Source organism: Bombina bombina, chromosome 8, assembly GCF_027579735.1.
Source record: "Bombina bombina isolate aBomBom1 chromosome 8, aBomBom1.pri, whole genome shotgun sequence".
Classification (NCBI taxonomy): domain Eukaryota; kingdom Metazoa; phylum Chordata; class Amphibia; order Anura; family Bombinatoridae; genus Bombina; species Bombina bombina.
The window spans coordinates 287,551,806-287,570,272 of record NC_069506.1 but is presented as its reverse complement, the minus strand read 5'-3'; the positions used below and the strand labels follow the sequence as shown (position 1 = coordinate 287,570,272).

Genomic DNA, 18,467 nt, shown 5'->3' with positions numbered 1-18,467 from the left:
AACCAGGAGATAGTTGTACCTTCTTTGTGTCCGAATCCAGTTTCAAAGAAGGAACGTTTGTTACACAATTTGGACGTAGTCCGTGCTCTAAAATTCTATTTAGAGGCCACTAAAGATTTCAGACAAACATCTTACTTGTTTGTTGTTTATTCTGGTAAAAGGAGAGGTCAAAAAGCGACTTCTACCTCTCTTTCCTTTTGGCTTAAAAGCATTATCCGATTGGCTTATGAGACTGCCGGACGGCAGCCTCCTGAAAGAATCACAGCTCACTCCACTAGGGCTGTGGCTTCCACATGGGCCTTCAAGAACGAGGCTTCTGTTGACCAGATATGTAAGGCAGCGACTTGGTCTTCACTGCACACTTTTGCCAAATTTTACAAATTTGATACTTTTGCTTCTTCGGAGGCTATTTTTGGGAGAAAGGTTTTGCAAGCTGTGGTTCCTTCCGTTTAGGTGACCTGATTTGCTCCCTCCCTTCATCCGTGTCCTAAAGCTTTGGTATTGGTTCCCACAAGTAAGGATGACGCCGTGGACCGGACACACCAATGTTGGAGAAAACAGAATTTATGCTTACCTGATAAATTACTTTCTCCAACGGTGTGTCCGGTCCACGGCCCGCCCTGGTTTTTTAATCAGGTCTGATGAATTATTTTCTCTAACTACAGTCACCACGGTATCATATGGTTTCTCCTATATATATTTCCTCCTGTCCGTCGGTCGAATGACTGGGGTGGGCGGAGCCTAGGAGGGATCATGTGACCAGCTTTGCTGGGACTCTTTGCCATTTCCTGTTGGGGAAGAGAATATCCCACAAGTAAGGATGACGCCGTGGACCGGACACACCGTTGGAGAAAGTAATTTATCAGGTAAGCATAAATTCTGTTTTTGAAATATTTTTGCAAATCATTAATAAAATGACAAATGTAAATGTTTTATTGTGTGCAGGTCTTTAGTAATACACTACGGATTTTCTAATGTGTGCTATGCATATATAAAAAAAAATACTTTAATGTCCCATTAATTGCACAAGATATTAGTATTAATAATCCATAAATCTAATCATTCTAGAAATAATTTATTCTACATTAGTTGGAGCACATGAATAAAAATTAGTAGCTGAAATAACTTTTACATTTATAGTTTCACATTTTCAGTTATCGGCTCTGGTGTCGTGGTCATTGCTTTTAAATTGTAAGACAGACATACAATGGCATAAGAACTTGACGAGGCGCTCTGACACCTTAAAGTGATGGTAAACTTTAGCTAATCAAATGCCATATATGTAGTATTTGCCATTAAAAAGTATATGTGTACCTTTTTTTGTTTTAATCCATTTGTGAAAGGGTTAAATTAGGTCATATAAAGCAGATAGAGGGGCACCTCATGTGTAGATCAACCAATAATATCCCACATCAATAAGTAAGGTAGACAAATGGATACTCACATTTGACAAAAGCACCTTAATGCGCTGGTAGTGGCAGGCTGATCGATCAGGGTGCATCAGCTCACCCACACCTGGTGTCAGGAACAAATCTGATCATTCACTGATCAGGAAATGCTGTATTCAACCAGGGAGTGTTTCTCCAGAACAAATGGTGCTGTAAAAACTTATTTAGTTTGACATTTACCATCACTTTAAAACTGCTTCAAGTCAAAACTATTTGGATTTCAAATAATACCCTGTTTAATGAATTCTGATATGGGCAAAATAAGGGCACACATTCTTTTTTGACATACATTTTTTGGCAGATTAGTGGGATTAACTCTGTGTGAAAATAGTTCGGGTTACAGTACATTTAGAGGGATAGGAAACTCAAATTTAAACTTGCTAGAATCAGAGAATGTAATTTTAAGACACTTTTAAAATCATTTCTATTGTCAAATGTGCTTTGTTATCTTGGTATCCCTTGTTGAAAAATAATATGCACATATCCTACACTAGTGGGAGGTAGCTGCTGATTGGTGCCTGCACACATTTGTCTCTTGTGATTGGCTAACTAGATGTGTTCAGCTAGCTGCCAGTAGTGCATTGCTGATCCTTCAGCAAAGGATAACAAGAGAATGAAGTATGTTTGATAATAAAAGTAAATTTGAAAGTTGTTTTAATTGGTATTTTCTAAATTTAATTGTTGGTGTTTCCTGTCTCTTTAACAAATATGATCTAGTTTTAAAAAAAATATATGAAACAATAAAGATACAGAAGCAGATATTTTCAAATAACCTATGGGAGTTGTCCGTATCTTGCTAATAACGACTAGTTTTGCATTTCTTGTAACATCTTCCAGGTCTGGTTTGACAGAAGAACAAATTATACTCGATCACTGGCTGTGATGTCCATGGTTGGGTACATTCTGGGCCTGGGCGACAGGTAGGTACTTACAAACTGGTGATGCAGTCTGCCACTTACTGATCATGTGATGTGTAGCTGAGACCTAATGCATCTCTCTCCATGCAGACACCCATCTAACCTTATGCTGGACCGACTCAGTGGGAAGATTCTGCATATTGACTTTGGAGACTGTTTTGAAGTAATTACCCCTTTTTTATTAAAGTAAAACAGTTACTATGTCATGGACACAAAGTAAAGGCTGTTTTCATGCTGTGCTTAGCTGTTACATTGTACATTTTTGCTATTGAATGAATGAAGATGTTTGTATCCATAACATTATTTAAATTATTGCACGTATAAAAAAATAAGCTAATTGTGCCCTACTGAAAAAAGCTACAATGAATACACAATACACTAAACACACTGTTTTATGGTGTATTTTAAATTGAGGATTTTCTTTTGACAATTTGAATTGTAGTTAGGTGTAACACATCAGCAGTGCACTAAATGTCATTATATAGGTCCTAACTGACCAGACATAATTGAAAACAATTTGCCCAACTCTCAGGTTACGAATCTATGATGTCGCACACAACCTGGAGTGCAGAGAACCACACAAAATAGTCACCTGCCAGCCAGAGAACTTGTCTTTGTTCAGTAGCTACCCGGAACGTACCTCCTGACCCTCACATCTCAGTACTAAGTTCTACATACCAGCAATTTACAGCTCGTTAAGCATAAACCGCATGTTTCTTCCAATTAAATATAACATAAAATGCCTGAGTATTTTTATTAGAAGCTTTCACCACAGAACCAGGCAGTGAAGTCTGTAACTATCCTCTTTTGTCATCTTCAAAGTGGAATGTTTTCAGTTGTTTATATATATATATATATAGATGTCAGTTATCGGCTGACACTGGCCAGACGCACATACTACACAGTATAAATAAATTGTTCTGAGAGCACAATCAGGAAAGGGAAATCCGCTCTGTAATATGTGTTTCAGCTACACATTAGCGTGATCACTTCTGTGCTTGTATAAAACTTTGTAGAGGTTAAACCTTTGGTATATTCACTATATAAATAAATATACGCATTATTTCATGCATGAATTAGTTTCCCGTCATGTCATGTGGTAGTTTAAAATAATACAGAAATTCCAAATAGACTGTGCTACATACAGATACAGGTTTATAACTGTAACTATTTTATTTTTTACATTTTACATCCAGATTAATAGTGTTCAAAGATTATGAAAATCACTGATTCTTTTGTGGGGGGAAAAAAAGAACAAAAGCAATGCATAGCATATACATTTAATAGCTAATTAAGGGCAAATTTGAATTGCAAACATTAACAGTCAGATTATAAGTGGAAAGCAAAATATCGCTTACACAAAAGCAATATTTGCGCTCCACTTTGTAATACCAGCGCACGTAAATGTGCGCTTTTATTACAAGTGAGGTGCAATGCAAACGCGACCTCGCATTCGCATTGCATGGAAGCATTGTGCTCACAAGAGCATGCTTCCATAGACTCCAATGGGAGCCTTGTTCTCATGCCGTGATACACGACACGAGAACTAGCACAGCTAAGGGGGTAAGTCGTACAGTGATGGGCAACAAATATAAATGTATATGAATATATACATATATATTTATTTGTTTATATTTGTCTATACACATATTAACACATACATATATACAATATATATATATAAGCATATACATATATATTTACAGGGAACACACAGTTCCCCATAGACCGCAATGTAAAGGCACTTTTCAGTGCCGTTTTTTTCTAACACCCCACACCCACCAACTTAAGCCCCAAAATACTGCCTAGTGCAGTTATATATATATTTCTCCAACATAGGTGTGTCCGGTCCACGGCGTCATCCTTACTTGTGGGATATTCTCCTCCCCAACAGGAAATGGCAAAGAGCCCAGCAAAGCTGGTCACATGATCCCTCCTAGGCTCCGCCTTCCCCAGTCATTCTCTTTGCCGTTGTACAGGCAACATCTCCACGGAGATGGCTTAGAGTTTTTTAGTGTTTAACTGTAGTTTTTATTATTCAATCAAGAGTTTGTTATTTTAAAATAGTGCTGGTATGTACTATTTACTCTGAAACAGAAAAGAGATGAAGATTTCTGTTTGTAAGAGGAAAATGATTTTAGCAACCGTTACTAAAATCGATGGCTGTTCCACACAGGACTGTTGAGAGGAATTAACTTCAGTTGGGGGAACAGTGAGCAGACTTTTGCTGCTTGAGGTATGACACATTCTAACAAGACGATGTAATGCTGGAAGCTGTCATTTTCCCTATGGGATCCGGTAAGCCATTTTTAATACAGACAGTAAAAAAGGGCTTCACAAGGGCTTTTTAAGACTGTAGACATTTTCTGGGCTAAATCGATTTATATATAAACATATTTATACTCCATAGCCTTGAGGAATTATTTTAATCTTGGGAATTTTGTAAAATAACCGGCAGGCACTGTATTGGACACCTTATTCTCTAGGGGCTTTCCCTAATCATAGGCAGAGTCTCATTTTCGCGCCTGTATTGCGCACTTGTTTTTGAGAAGCATGACATGCAGATGCATGTGTGAGGAGCTCTGATACATAGAAAAGACTTTCTGAAGGCGTCATTTGGTATCGTATTCCCCTTTGGGCTTGGTTGGGTCTCAGCAAAGCAGATACCAGGGACTGTAAAGGGGTTAAATATAAAAACGGCTCCGGTTCCGTTATTTTAAGGGTTAAAGCTTCCAAATTTGGTGTGCAATACTTTTAAGGCTTTAAGACACTGTGGTGAAATTTTGGTGAATTTTGAACAATTCCTTCATACTTTTTCGCAATTGCAGTAATAAAGTGTGTTCAGTTTAAAATTTAAAGTGACAGCAACGGTTTTATTTTAAAACGTTTTTTGTACTTTGTTATCAAGTTTATGCCTGTTTAACATGTCTGAACTACCAGATAGACTGTGTTCTGAATGTGGGGAAGCCAAGGTTCCTTCTCATTTAAATAGATGTGATTTATGTGACACAAAATTTAGAGTAAATGATGCCCAAGATGATTCCTCAAGTGAGGGGAGTAAGCATGGTACTGCATCATCCCCCCCTTCGTCTACACCAGTCTTGCCCACACAGGAGGCCCCTAGTACATCTAGCGCGCCAATACTCCTTACTATGCAACAATTAACGGCTGTAATGGATAATTCTATCAAAAACATTTTAGCCAAAATGCCCACTTATCAGCGAAAGCGCGACTGCTCTGTTTTAGAAAATACTGAAGAGCATGAGGACGCTGATGATATTGTTTCTGAAAGGCCCCTACACCAGTCTGAGGGGGCCAGGGAGGTTTTGTCTGAGGGAGAAATTTCAGATTCAGGGAAAATTTCTCAACAAGCTGAACCTGATGTGATTACATTTAAATTTAAGTTGGAACATCTCCGCGCTCTGCTTAAGGAGGTGTTATCCACTCTGGATGATTGTGAGAATTTGGTCATCCCAGAGAAACTATGTAAAATGGACAAGTTCCTAGAGGTCCCGGGGCCCCCCGAAGCTTTTCCTATACCCAAGCGGGTGGCGGACATTGTAAATAAAGAATGGGAAAGGCCCGGTATACCTTTCGTCCCTCCCCCCATATTTAAAAAATTGTTTCCTATGGTCGACCCCAGAAAGGACTTATGGCAGACAGTCCCCAAGGTCGAGGGGGCGGTTTCTACTCTAAACAAACGCACCACTATACCCATAGAAGATAGTTGTGCTTTCAAAGATCCTATGGATAAAAAATTAGAAGGTTTGCTTAAAAAGATGTTTGTTCAGCAAGGTTACCTTCTACAACCAATTTCATGCATTGTCCCTGTCACTACAGCCGCGTGTTTCTGGTTCGATGAGCTAGAAAAGGCGATCACTAATAATTCTTCTTCTTATGAGGAGATTATGGACAGAATTCGTGCTCTCAAATTGGCTAATTCTTTCACCCTAGACGCCACTTTGCAATTGGCTAGGTTAGCGGCGAAAAATTCTGGGTTTGCTATTGTGGCGCGCAGAGCGCTTTGGTTAAAATCTTGGTCAGCGGATGCGTCTTCCAAGAACAAATTGCTTAACATTCCTTTCAAGGGGAAAACACTGTTTGGCCCTGACTTGAAAGAGATTATCTCTGATATCACTGGGGGCAAGGGCCACGCCCTTCCTCAGGATAGGTCTTTCAAGGCCAAAAATAAACCTAATTTTCGTCCCTTTCGCAGAAACGGACCAGCCCCAGGTGCTACGTCCTCTAAGCAGGAGGGTAATACTTCTCAAGCCAAACCAGCCTGGAGACCAATGCAAGGCTGGAACAAAGGAAAGCAGGCCAAGAAACCTGCCACTGCTACCAAGACAGCATGAGATGTTGGCCCCCGATCCGGGACCGGATCTGGTGGGGGGCAGACTCTCTCTCTTCGCTCAGGCTTGGGCAAGAGATGTTCTGGATCCTTGGGCGCTAGAGATAGTCTCCCAAGGTTATCTTCTGGAATTCAAGGGGCTTCCCCCAAGGGGGAGGTTCCACAGGTCTCAATTGTCTTCAGACCACATAAAAAAACAGGCATTCTTGCATTGTGTAGAAGACCTGTTAAAAATGGGAGTGATTCATCCTGTTCCATTAGCAGAACAAGGGATGGGGTTCTACTCCAATCTGTTCGTAGTTCCCAAAAAAGAGGGAACGTTCAGACCAATCTTAGATCTCAAGATCCTAAACAAGTTTCTCAAGGTTCCATCGTTCAAAATGGAAACCGTTCGAACAATTCTTCCTTCCATCCAGGAAGGTCAATTCATGACCACGGTGGATTTAAAGGATGCGTATCTACATATTCCTATCCACAAGGAACATCATCGGTTCCTAAGGTTCGCATTCCTGGACAAGCATTTCCAGTTTGTGGCACTTCCGTTCGGATTAGCCACTGCTCCAAGGATTTTCACAAAGGTACTAGGGTCCCTTCTAGCGGTGCTAAGACCAAGGTGCATTGCAGTAGTACCTTACTTGGACGACATTCTGATTCAAGCGTCGTCCCTTCCTCAAGCAAAGGCTCACACGGACATTGTCCTGGCCTTTCTCAGATCTCACGGATGGAAAGTGAACGTAGAAAAGAGTTCTCTATCTCCGTCAACAAGGGTTCCCTTCTTGGGAACAATAATAGACTCCTTAGAAATGAGGATTTTTCTGACAGAGGCCAGAAAGACAAAACTTCTGAACTCTTGTCAAATGCTTCATTCTGTTCCTCTTCCTTCCATAGCGCAGTGCATGGAAGTAATAGGTTTGATGGTAGCGGCAATGGACATAGTTCCTTTTGCGCGCATTCATCTAAGACCATTACAACTGTGCATGCTCAGTCAGTGGAATGGGGACTATACAGACTTGTCTCCGACGATACAAGTAAATCAGAGGACCAGAGATTCACTCCGTTGGTGGCTGTCCCTGGACAACCTGTCACAGGGGATGAGCTTCCGCAGACCAGAGTGGGTCATTGTCACGACCGACGCCAGTCTGGTGGGCTGGGGCGCGGTCTGGGGACCCCTGAAAGCTCAGGGTCTTTGGTCTCGGGAAGAATCTCTTCTACCGATAAATATTCTGGAACTGAGAGCGATATTCAATGCTCTCAAGGCTTGGCCTCAGCTAGCAAAGGCCAAGTTCATACGGTTTCAATCAGACAACATGACAACTGTTGCATACATCAACCATCAGGGGGGAACAAGGAGTTCCCTGGCGATGGAAGAAGTGACCAAAATCATTCAATGGGCGGAGACTCACTCCTGCCACCTGTCTGCAATCCACATCCCAGGAGTGGAAAATTGGGAAGCGGATTTTCTGAGTCGTCAGACATTTCATCCGGGGGAGTGGGAACTCCATCCGGAAATCTTTGCCCAAATTATTCAACTGTGGGGCATTCCAGACATGGATCTGATGGCCTCTCGTCAGAACTTCAAGGTTCCGTGCTACGGGTCCAGATCCAGGGATCCCAAGGCGACTCTAGTAGATGCACTAGTAGCACCTTGGACCTTCAAACTAGCTTATGTATTCCCGCCGTTTCCTCTCATCCCCAGGCTGGTAGCCAGGATCAATCAGGAGAGGGTATCGGTGATCTTGATAGCTCCTGCGTGGCCACGCAGGACTTGGTATGCAGACCTGGTGAATATGTCATCGGCTCCACCATGGAAGCTATCTTTGAGACGAGACCTTCTTGTTCAAGGTCCGTTCGAACATCCGAATCTGGTCTCACTCCAACTGACTGCTTGGAGATTGAACGCTTGATCTTATCAAAGCGAGGATTCTCAGATTCTGTCATTGATACTCTTGTTCAGGCCAGAAAGCCTGTAACTAGAAAAATTTACCACAAAATATGGAAAAAATATATCTGTTGGTGTGAATCTAAAGGATTCCCTTGGGACAAGGTAAAAATTCCTAAGATTCTATCCTTTCTTCAAGAAGGTTTGGAGAAAGGATTATCTGCAAGTTCCTTGAAGGGACAGATTTCTGCCTTGTCTGTGCTACTTCACAAAAAGCTAGCAGCTGTGCCAGATGTTCAAGCCTTTGTTCAGGCTCTGGTTAGAATCAAGCCTGTTTACAAACCTTTGACTCCTCCTTGGAGTCTCAATTTAGTTCTTTCAGTTCTTCAGGGGGTTCCGTTTGAACCCTTACATTCCGTTGATATTAAGTTATTATCTTGGAAAGTTTTGTTTTTGGTTGCAATTTCTTCTGCTAGAAGAGTTTCAGAATTATCTGCTCTGCAGTGTTCTCCTACTTATCTGGTGTTCCATGCAGATAAGGTGGTTTTACGTACTAAACCTGGTTTTCTTCCGAAAGTTGTTTCTAACAAAAACATTAACCAGGAGATAGTCGTACCTTCTTTGTGTCCGAATCCAGTTTCAAAGAAGGAATGTTTGTTGCCCAATTTGGATGTTGTTCGTGCTCTAAAATTCTACTTAGATGCTACAAAGGATTTTAGACAAACATCTTCCTTGTTTGTTGTTTATTCTGGTAAAAGGAGAGGTCAAAAAGCAACTTCTACCTCTCTCTCTTTTTGGATTAAAAGCATCATCAGATTGGCTTACGAGACTGCCGGACGGCAGCCTCCTGACAGAATCACAGCTCATTCCACTAGGGCTGTGGCTTCCACATGGGCCTTCAAGAACGAGGCTTCTGTTGATCAGATATGTAAGGCAGCGACTTGGTCTTCACTGCACACTTTTACTAAATTTTACAAGTTTGATACTTTTGCTTCTTCGGAGGCTATTTTTGGGAGAAAGGTTTTGCAAGCCGTGGTGCCTTCCATCTAGGTGACCTGATTTGCTCCCTCCCTTCATCCGTGTCCTAAAGCTTTGGTATTGGTTCCCACAAGTAAGGATGACGCCGTGGACCGGACACACCTATGTTGGAGAAAACAGAATTTATGTTTACCTGATAAATTGCTTTCTCCAACGGTGTGTCCGGTCCACGGCCCGCCCTGGTTTTTTAATCAGGTCTGATAATTTATTTTCTTTAACTACAGTCACCACGGTATCATATGGTTTCTCCTATGCAAATATTCCTCCTTTACGTCGGTCGAATGACTGGGGAAGGCGGAGCCTAGGAGGGATCATGTGACCAGCTTTGCTGGGCTCTTTGCCATTTCCTGTTGGGGAGGAGAATATCCCACAAGTAAGGATGACGCCGTGGACCAGACACACCGTTGGAGAAAGCAATTTATCAGGTAAACATAAATTCTGTTTTTTAAATAAAGATGCCACAATTATTTATTTATTAATAGGCACTACACATTTTTTTGGTGCCAGTAGGGCACATTTATAAAAGTAACCAGAGGTTGCGGTAGCAATAACGAGCCACTTGTAATGGCAGGTTATTTATCGTGCCCGCAAAAGGGCGAATATGCCTGTTTGTGGATGTTCAATAAATTAGCACTCCACTTCTAATCTGGCCTTAAAATGTGAAAAAACTAAATGTATGCTTACCTGATAAATTATTTTCTTTTCTGGCATTGAGAGTCCACGAATCCATTCTAATTACTAGTGAAAATTAAACTCCTGGCCACCAGGATGAGGCAAAGAACACCCCAGCAAAGTTGTAAGTATAACTCCTACTTCCCATAAACCCCCAGTCATTCAGCCAAAGGAATATCGAAAGTTAAGAGGACCCAAAGTGTATAGATGTGCCGTCTTAAAATTAAAATAAAGGTGGGTCGTGGACTCTCCATGCCAGGAAAGAAAATAATAAGGTAAGCATAATTCTTTTTTTCTTTCCAATGGCATGGAGAGTCCACAAATCCATTCTAATTACTAGTGGGAACCAATACCCAAGCTAGAGGACACCGAAGGGAAGGGAGAACAAGACAGGCAGACCTAAACAGAAGGCACCACCGCTTGAAGAACTTTCCTCCCAAAAGAAGCCTCAGCAGAGGCAAAAACATCGAATTTGTAGAATTTGGAAAAAGTATGCAATGAAGACCAAGTGGCCGCTTGCTGATTTGTTCCACAGAAACCTCGTTCTTAAAGGCCCAGGAAGAAGAAACAGCCCTAGTGGAATGAGCCGTAATCCTCTCAGGAGGCTGTTGTCCAGCTGTCTCATAGGCCAACCGAATGACAGTTCTCAACCAAAAGGAAAGAGTAGTAGACGTGGCCTTCTGGCATTTACATTTACCAGAAAACACAACATAAAGGGCAGTAGACTGCCGAAAATCCCTGGTAGCCTGTAGATAGAACTTCAAAGCACTCACTACATCCAGGTTATGTAACAGACTTTCTTTATGAGAAGAAGGGTTGGGACAAAACGAAGGAACGACAATTTCCTGATTAATATTGCGGTCCGAAACCACCTTAGGAAGAAATCCCAATTTGGTACGAAGGACTGCTTTATCTGCATGGAAAATAAGATAAAGGGGGTCACACTGTAGAGCTGAAAGCTCAGAGACTCTATGAGCAGACTTAATAGCTAGAAGAAACAAAACTTTCCAAGACAACAACTTAATATCAACAGAGTGTATAGGCTCAAACAGAGCCTGCTGCAGAACCCTAAGAACAAGATTAAGGCTCCAAGGAGGAGCAATGAGTTTAAACACAGGCCTGATTCTGACCAAGGCCTGAACAAAAGATTGAACATCTGGTAAGTCGGCCAGACGTTTATGCATAAGAATCAAATGGGCGGAGATCTGACCCTTTAGAGTACTGGCTGACAAGCCTTTGTCCCGGCCCTCCTGAAGAAAACACAGAACGCGGGGAACCCTCACCTGAGTCCAAGGGGAACCCCTAGATTCGCACCAGTAAAGGTATTTACGCCACACCTTATAGTAAATCGTGTGAGTTACCGGCTTACGAGCCTGAATCATGGTATTAATACCCGTCTCTGAAAAACCTTGTCTAGACAAGCAGTCAGCTTCAGAGAATCTAGGTTTGGATGTAGAAAAGGACCCTGAAGTAGAAGGTCCTTCCTCAGAAGTTATTTCCACGGGGGAATGGGTGACATTTTCACCAGATCCGCAAGCCAAATTCTGCAAGGCCAAGCTGGAGCAATTAGAATCACTGAAGCCCGCTCCTGTTTGATACGGTCTATCACCCGAGAAAGGAGGGCAAATGGAGGAAACAGGTAAATGAGACCAATGTCCCATGGAACCGCCAGAGCGTCAACCAGAACTGTTTGCTGGTCCCTTTAACTTGATCCGTATTTTATAAGATTTGCTTTCAGACGAGATGCCATCAGTTCCAACTCCAGAACTCCCCACCTAAGTGTTATCGTTGAGAATACTTCTGGATGAAAGGCCCCCTCTCCTGGATGAAAAGTCTGCCTGCTCAGATAATCCGCCTCCCAGTTGTGCACCCCTCGCATGTGGATGGCATAAATGTGACAATTGTGAGACTCCACCCACAGAAGAACGCGAGTCACTTCCTTCATGGCTAAGGAACTTCTTGTTCCTCCCTGGTGGTTGATATACGACACAGAAGTAATGTTGTCCAGTTGAAATCTGATAAACCGGACTGAACTCAATTGAGGCCAAGCTATCAGAGCATTGAAGATTGCTCTCAACTCTAGGATATTTATTGGGAGGGCAGATCCCTCCTTGTATTTGGCACCAAGGAACTCTTTCTTTTTTTTTCCAGATTCACCTTCCACCTGTGAGAGCGGAGAATCGACAACAGGGAATCCGTATGGGATCTTGCTAAATGAAAAGAGGGCATCAAGGTGGAAGTAGAACAGCACACCTGTTTGTGGGGCACAAAGTAAGATTTGCCTAATCTTTTCAATCCAAGTGATCATACATCCAAGCACTTCAGCCACCAGAAGAAATCTTTGTTTAAAAGACCTTTATTCTCATTTAGTTGGGTCCAAAAGTTTACAGGAACAACGCTTCGAACCTACAATAGGCTCTTAGTCATGTACATCACATAGGTTGGAATAAAATCCTAGACCCTGTTCCGTCAGAGGGACTGGGACAATCACACTCCTAGAGAAACGAGATCCTTGATAAAGTTTAGGAAAGCCTTTCTTTTTTTCTGGTTTGCAGATAATCTTGACAGGAGAAATCTGCCTCTGGTAGGACAAGATTTGAATCCTATCCTGTATCCCTCGGAGACTACTTCCACTGCACAAGGATCTGGGACATTGTGAATCCAAGCCTGCTGAAAGAAGGAAAGCCTGCCCCCTACTTGATCTATGACTGGATCTGGGGCAGACCCTTCATGCTGATTTATTCTCAGGGGAAGGCTTCTTGGATTTCTTACCCTTATTCCAAGGCTGGTTAGACCTTCATAAGGTCTTGGCTTGCTCAGGTTTGGAAGAAGAGGATGATTTCTGTTCCTTGAAGTTGCGAAAGGAACGAAAATTAGAATGTTGGCGACCTTTGGGTCTAACCTTCTTGTCCTGTGGCAGAAAAGCCTCCTTTCCACCAGTGACCGTGGAAATGATTTCAGCCAGACCAGGACCAAATAAAGTCTTGCCCTTAAAGGGCAGAGACAGAAGTTTAGACTTGGATACCACATCAGCAGACCAAGACTTTTTAGTCACCTCCGAAATCAGATTAGACAAGATGTTGCACCAATATGAGGCCACATCAGCAACTGTTGCAATACTAGCAACAGGTTTCTATTTGTAAACCCTGGTGTAGAAACATTTTTCTTAAGTTACATTTAAATTTCCTATCCATAGGGTCCTTAAAGGAGGTACTATCCTCTAGAGCAGTGTTTCCCAACCGCTATCCTCAAGTACCCCCAACAGGCCTGGTTTTCATTATGGCTGAACCTGTGCACAGGTGAAGTAATCAGCTGATCAGTAACCAACCTGCTCTCATCCTTTAGATGATTATTTCACCTGTGCTCTAGTTCAGCTATAATGAAAACCAGGACTGTTGGCGGTAGTGGCTATAGTGCGCTCTATTTTAGGAGCAGTGCGCCAAAAATCTCGCACAGAGTCAGCAACAGGAAACATCTTTTTAAAAACAGGAGATGGGGAAAAAGGAACACCCGGTTTTTCCCATTCCTGGATATAATATCAGACACGCGATCTGGAACAGGAAATACTTCCACAGATTTGGGCTTGACATCAAAGAATCTGTTGAGTTTATTAGCCTTTTTAGGAGTCTCTGCGACTGTAGTTTCAGAGTCCTCCAAAGTAGCTAGAACCTCTTTCAAAAGTAAATGGAGGTGCTCAAGCTTAAATCTAAAATTTACCTCCTCTGAGTCCGCTGTACTAGCCACAGCAAATTCAGAATCGGAGATCTCGCCCTCAGAAGCCACGGAAGAGTGATCCTCCTCAGATAACTGAGATAGACTGACTAAAGCAGCCTTGGTGGAATCAGAACTACTTGATTTACAAGTGTTCTTAGATTTGATTTTCTTTTTCTCTTACCAGCAATAGGTAAGGCACTCAGGGCTGCAGAAACTGCAGAAGTCAGTTACGCAGCAAAATTACCTGGTAAATATACACCCCCAGGAACTGATTCAGAGGAACTCCAGGGCACTGCTTGTGAAACTGCCAAAGACCAGGGGCGTCTGAGGAGAAAGTTGAGGCATGTCATGGACAATAATATCCTAAAAGACAGATGGCTCTGAGAGGGTATCTTTATTTTTAGAGAGTAACATTTTATTCACACATGTGAAACAAAACTGTACTGGAGGAATAATCTGAGCCTCCAAACAATACAAACATTTGTCACAGGAAGTAGCTACATTTTTATCAGAGTCCAAACGCTTAAATATTGGTTCCCAGGAGCAATAATTTATAAGATCTATATATTTAAAAAATAATCCCTTAAATCACTCCTTATTTTAAATGAGCTTCAAATAGCAGGCACCGCTATAGCCCCAGCCTTGCTGGGGAGACTCACCACTCTGGTGACCCAGAAAGGACAAATGCTGAATAAAGAATCTTTGTCACAATCACTATTTAACAGAGGTCTAAAGTCCATGAAAACCCACTGATCCGCCAAGATTCTAAGTCCCAATCACTCTCCAATGCTCGTAAAGACGCTGTAGACACTCCGCTCTCCAAGTCGGCTGAGAAGTGAAAGCCGCTGAGCAGAGAGCAGTCACGTGATTGCAACAGAAATTTGTTAGATGCGACACAGAATAAAGCGTGCGCGTACGCTGTGCTTCCCTACACAAAAATCTAAATAAAAGTAATGCCTTAGGGCTTCTAGCCCTAAATACACATATAACATATAAATTCACTATAAGGGCAAATAAAGGCCCAATTAGTGCCCATCTCTCAAAAGCCAGCCTCAGACTAAAAGGAGACATTTTTAACCCCTTCATGACCTCCTTAGTCTCCTTTGCATTGTAAGTGTCCTGTCTGTGCTGCCCAAATTACGCTCATACAGCGGGTTAGGGACTGGAGCCTCACTGTAAGGTACAAACTGCCTTAAAGTGAAACAAGGCAGTTTTAGCTTTCTTTTCACTTGCCAGTGCGTTTAAAAACTTGAAAACATGTTTGAACTAACTTATATTAGGGGAGCAATAGTGCTACTTTTAGTTTAACACTAACACAGCAAGTATTCAATTAGTATTCAATAAATACTGTACCTGTAAAATAGTGACAATTATTGTAGTAAAATTTGCCAAACTATAGCACTGAGACACAGATTGCACTGCGATGCTGTAAACAGAGTGAACTGAGCATAACATAATGGTGCCAGACACTTTTCTTACAATCTCACGATGATTACAGCACTGTTTCAGAATCTTTGGAGGTTGAACTTCAGCTTCACAAAGCGCTGTATTAGCGCTTGTAAAGTGAAGCGCTGTAAAGTGAGGTATACCTGTATATCCCCAAATAAGAGATATTTAAGTCCCCATTATATCCACTAAGGGAATTAACCCCCAAAAGTGATGAATCCTTCTAACAAAAGCAAAAAGCACTTACCTGTGGATCCAGCTGTAGGGCAGGAACAGCTTTTCAAGTATGACTTACTCAGCTGACCGCTGACAGAGACCTGTAGAAAAAGAAAAGCAGAGTAACCAACCCTGGTTTTCTATGTAGGGGTAGCATCAATGTTGGAAGGGAAGCAAGGACTACCTCGCCGTCTTGCAACTACTAAAAGCTTAAATTACTCTTACTAAAGATGATTACATGGACGCAGCATAGCCCCAATCCTTTGCTTGCAGGGAAACTACCCATAAAAGGGTTAAAAATCTTTAGACGCCATCTCCGCACATCCTCCTGATGTACAAGGCAAAGAATGACTGGGGTTTATGGGAAGTGGGAGTGATACATACAGCTTTGCTGGGGTGTTTTTTTGCTGCCTCCTGGTGGCTAGAAGTTTAATTCCCACTAGTAATTAGAATGGATTTGTGGACTCTCCATGCCATTGGAAAGAAACAAAAGTTATTAAAGGGACAGTCAACACCAGAATTTTTGTTGTTTAAAAAGATAGATAATCCCTTTATTACCCATTCCCCAGTTTTGCAAAACCAACACTGTTATATTAATACACTTATTACTTCTGTGATTAACTTGTATCTAAGCATCTTCTGAACGCCCCTAATCACATGACTTTTAGTTATTTTGCATATAGTTGCATTTTAGCCAATTAGTGCATTGTCTGCCACTAGCCACGGGCATGATCACAATGCTATCTATATGGCCTACATGAGCTAGCTCTCCCCTGCTGTGAAAAGTAAATAAAATAGAGGCGGCCTTCAAGGGCTTAGAAATTATCATATGAGCCTCCTTAGGTTTGCTTTCAACTAGAATATTAAGAGAACAAAGCAAAATTGTTGATAAAAGTAAATTGGAAAGTTGTTTAAAATTACATACCCTATTTGAAAAATGAAAGGTTTTTTTGGACTTGACTGTCCCTTTAAATTTGCTGGTGTGAAATACAGCTTTTTTTTTTTTTGCTGCAGGTTTACATAATTTTTATAATTCTTCAAAAATAGTTTATATTTCAATAACACGCCTTAAAGGGACAGTCAACACCAGCATTTTTGTTGTTTAAAAGGATAGATAATCCCTTTATTACCTATTCCCCAGTTTTGCATAACCAACACTGTTATATTAATATATGTTTTACCTCTGTGATTACCCTGTATCTAAGCCTCTGCAGACTGCCCCCTTATTTCAGTTCTTTTGACAGACTTTCATTTTATCCAATCAGTGCTCACTCCTCGGTAAACTCACGTGCATGAGCTCAATGTTATCTATATGAAACACGTGAGCTAACGCCCTCTAGTGGGGAAAAACTGTAAAAATGCAATCAGATTAGAGGCGGCCTTCAAGGTTTAAGAAATTAGCATATGAACTTCCTAGGTTTAGTTTTCAACTAAGAATACCAAGAGAACAAAGCAAAATTGGTGATAAAAGTGGAAAATTGTTTAAAATTACATGCCTTATCTGAATCATGAAAAAAAAATTGGACTTGACTGACCCTTTAAGATTACTACATTTTCATGTGCGCTAACCCAACCGCGTTAAAATCTAAATCGCGAAGCCCAATCTGCAAAAAGCATATTTTACATTCATATGTTTTTCGTGCTCCTTTGAAGTCTATGGAAGAAAAAGTTAACACAATTGTGGTAATTTTTTAGTGCGCTTCGGGTTTATGCTTGTGCACAAACTTTTTACTTTAAACTTTTTTTTTTACTTTCAACTTTCAAAAAGCCCTTGTCTAGTGTAGTTTATGCTCAGAATCGCCCTTAGTTTGCTAGTTAAGGTATCTAGCGCCTCTATGTTTCTTTTGTTATCTGTGTCACAAATGAATTTATGCTTTCAGCCAATCCACTGGCTCATACGGTAACGCTGTCTGTACAACAACATTCATTGACAGTTTTATTATAAATCTCACTTTAATGAGATGTCTGTCTTTGTGTTATTGATTGGTATGGAGCTGACCAACATTAGTAAGAGTGACAAGTGTTTGTGAGACAGGAAAAAAAACTCTATATCTCTGTTGTGAAAACTGTCTGTAAAATACTGAGAGGATTAACCCCTTAAGGACTGGGCATTACAGACAAAAACAGAGCATTTTTAGCATTTTTGCCATCACTACATTTAAACAGAAATAGAGCCTTTTTTATATTTACCTATCAAAACTATATATATATATTTTTAGTAGACAACCCAAAGTATTGATCAAGGCCAATTTTGATATATTTCACGTCCCCATTTCACCGCTAAAGTGATCAAATTAAAAAAACGCTAACTTTCTTTCCTATGGCATGGAGGGTCCACAACATCATTCCAATTACCAGTGGGATATTCAACTCCTGGCCAGCAAGAGGAGGCAAAGAGCACCCCAGCAAAGCTGTTAAGTGTAACTTCCCTTACCCATAATCCCCAGTCATTCTCTTTGCCTTTGTCAATGAAGAATGTGCGTAGTTTGGTGTCTGAAGAAATCAAGATTTAATCCTTTAATGGGTTTTGTACCCTGCAAGCAAGAATTGGGGTAATGCTGTGTCCATGTCAATCTCTTTAGTAAGAGTAATGGTGGCTTTTAGCAGTTGGAGGTCGGTGAGGTAGTCCTTACTTTAACTCCAACAATGTATGCGAACCCGCTATAGAAAACCAGAGTTGGTTACTCAGTTTTTTCTTGTATCTTCAGGTCCCTGTTAGAGGTCTGATGAAGCTTACAGACCTGAAGCTGCTGTGACTGCTCAACAGCAGAGGACCCTGGTGGGTA

General features: G+C 41.3%; 1 protein-coding gene across 7 annotated transcripts in view; it reads left to right on the top strand.

The window, feature by feature from the left end:
- Positions 1–18,467, top strand: part of MTOR (mechanistic target of rapamycin kinase) — a 531,718-nt gene that overhangs the window by 427,356 nt on the left and 85,895 nt on the right. For all 7 annotated transcript variants that reach the window (XM_053691448.1, XM_053691447.1, XM_053691446.1 and 4 more), the window contains exons 52-53: positions 2,286–2,368; positions 2,456–2,528. In XM_053691448.1, coding sequence (XP_053547423.1) covers positions 2,286–2,368; positions 2,456–2,528 — 156 coding nt within the window. The remainder of the gene's footprint in view (positions 1–2,285; positions 2,369–2,455; positions 2,529–18,467) is intronic.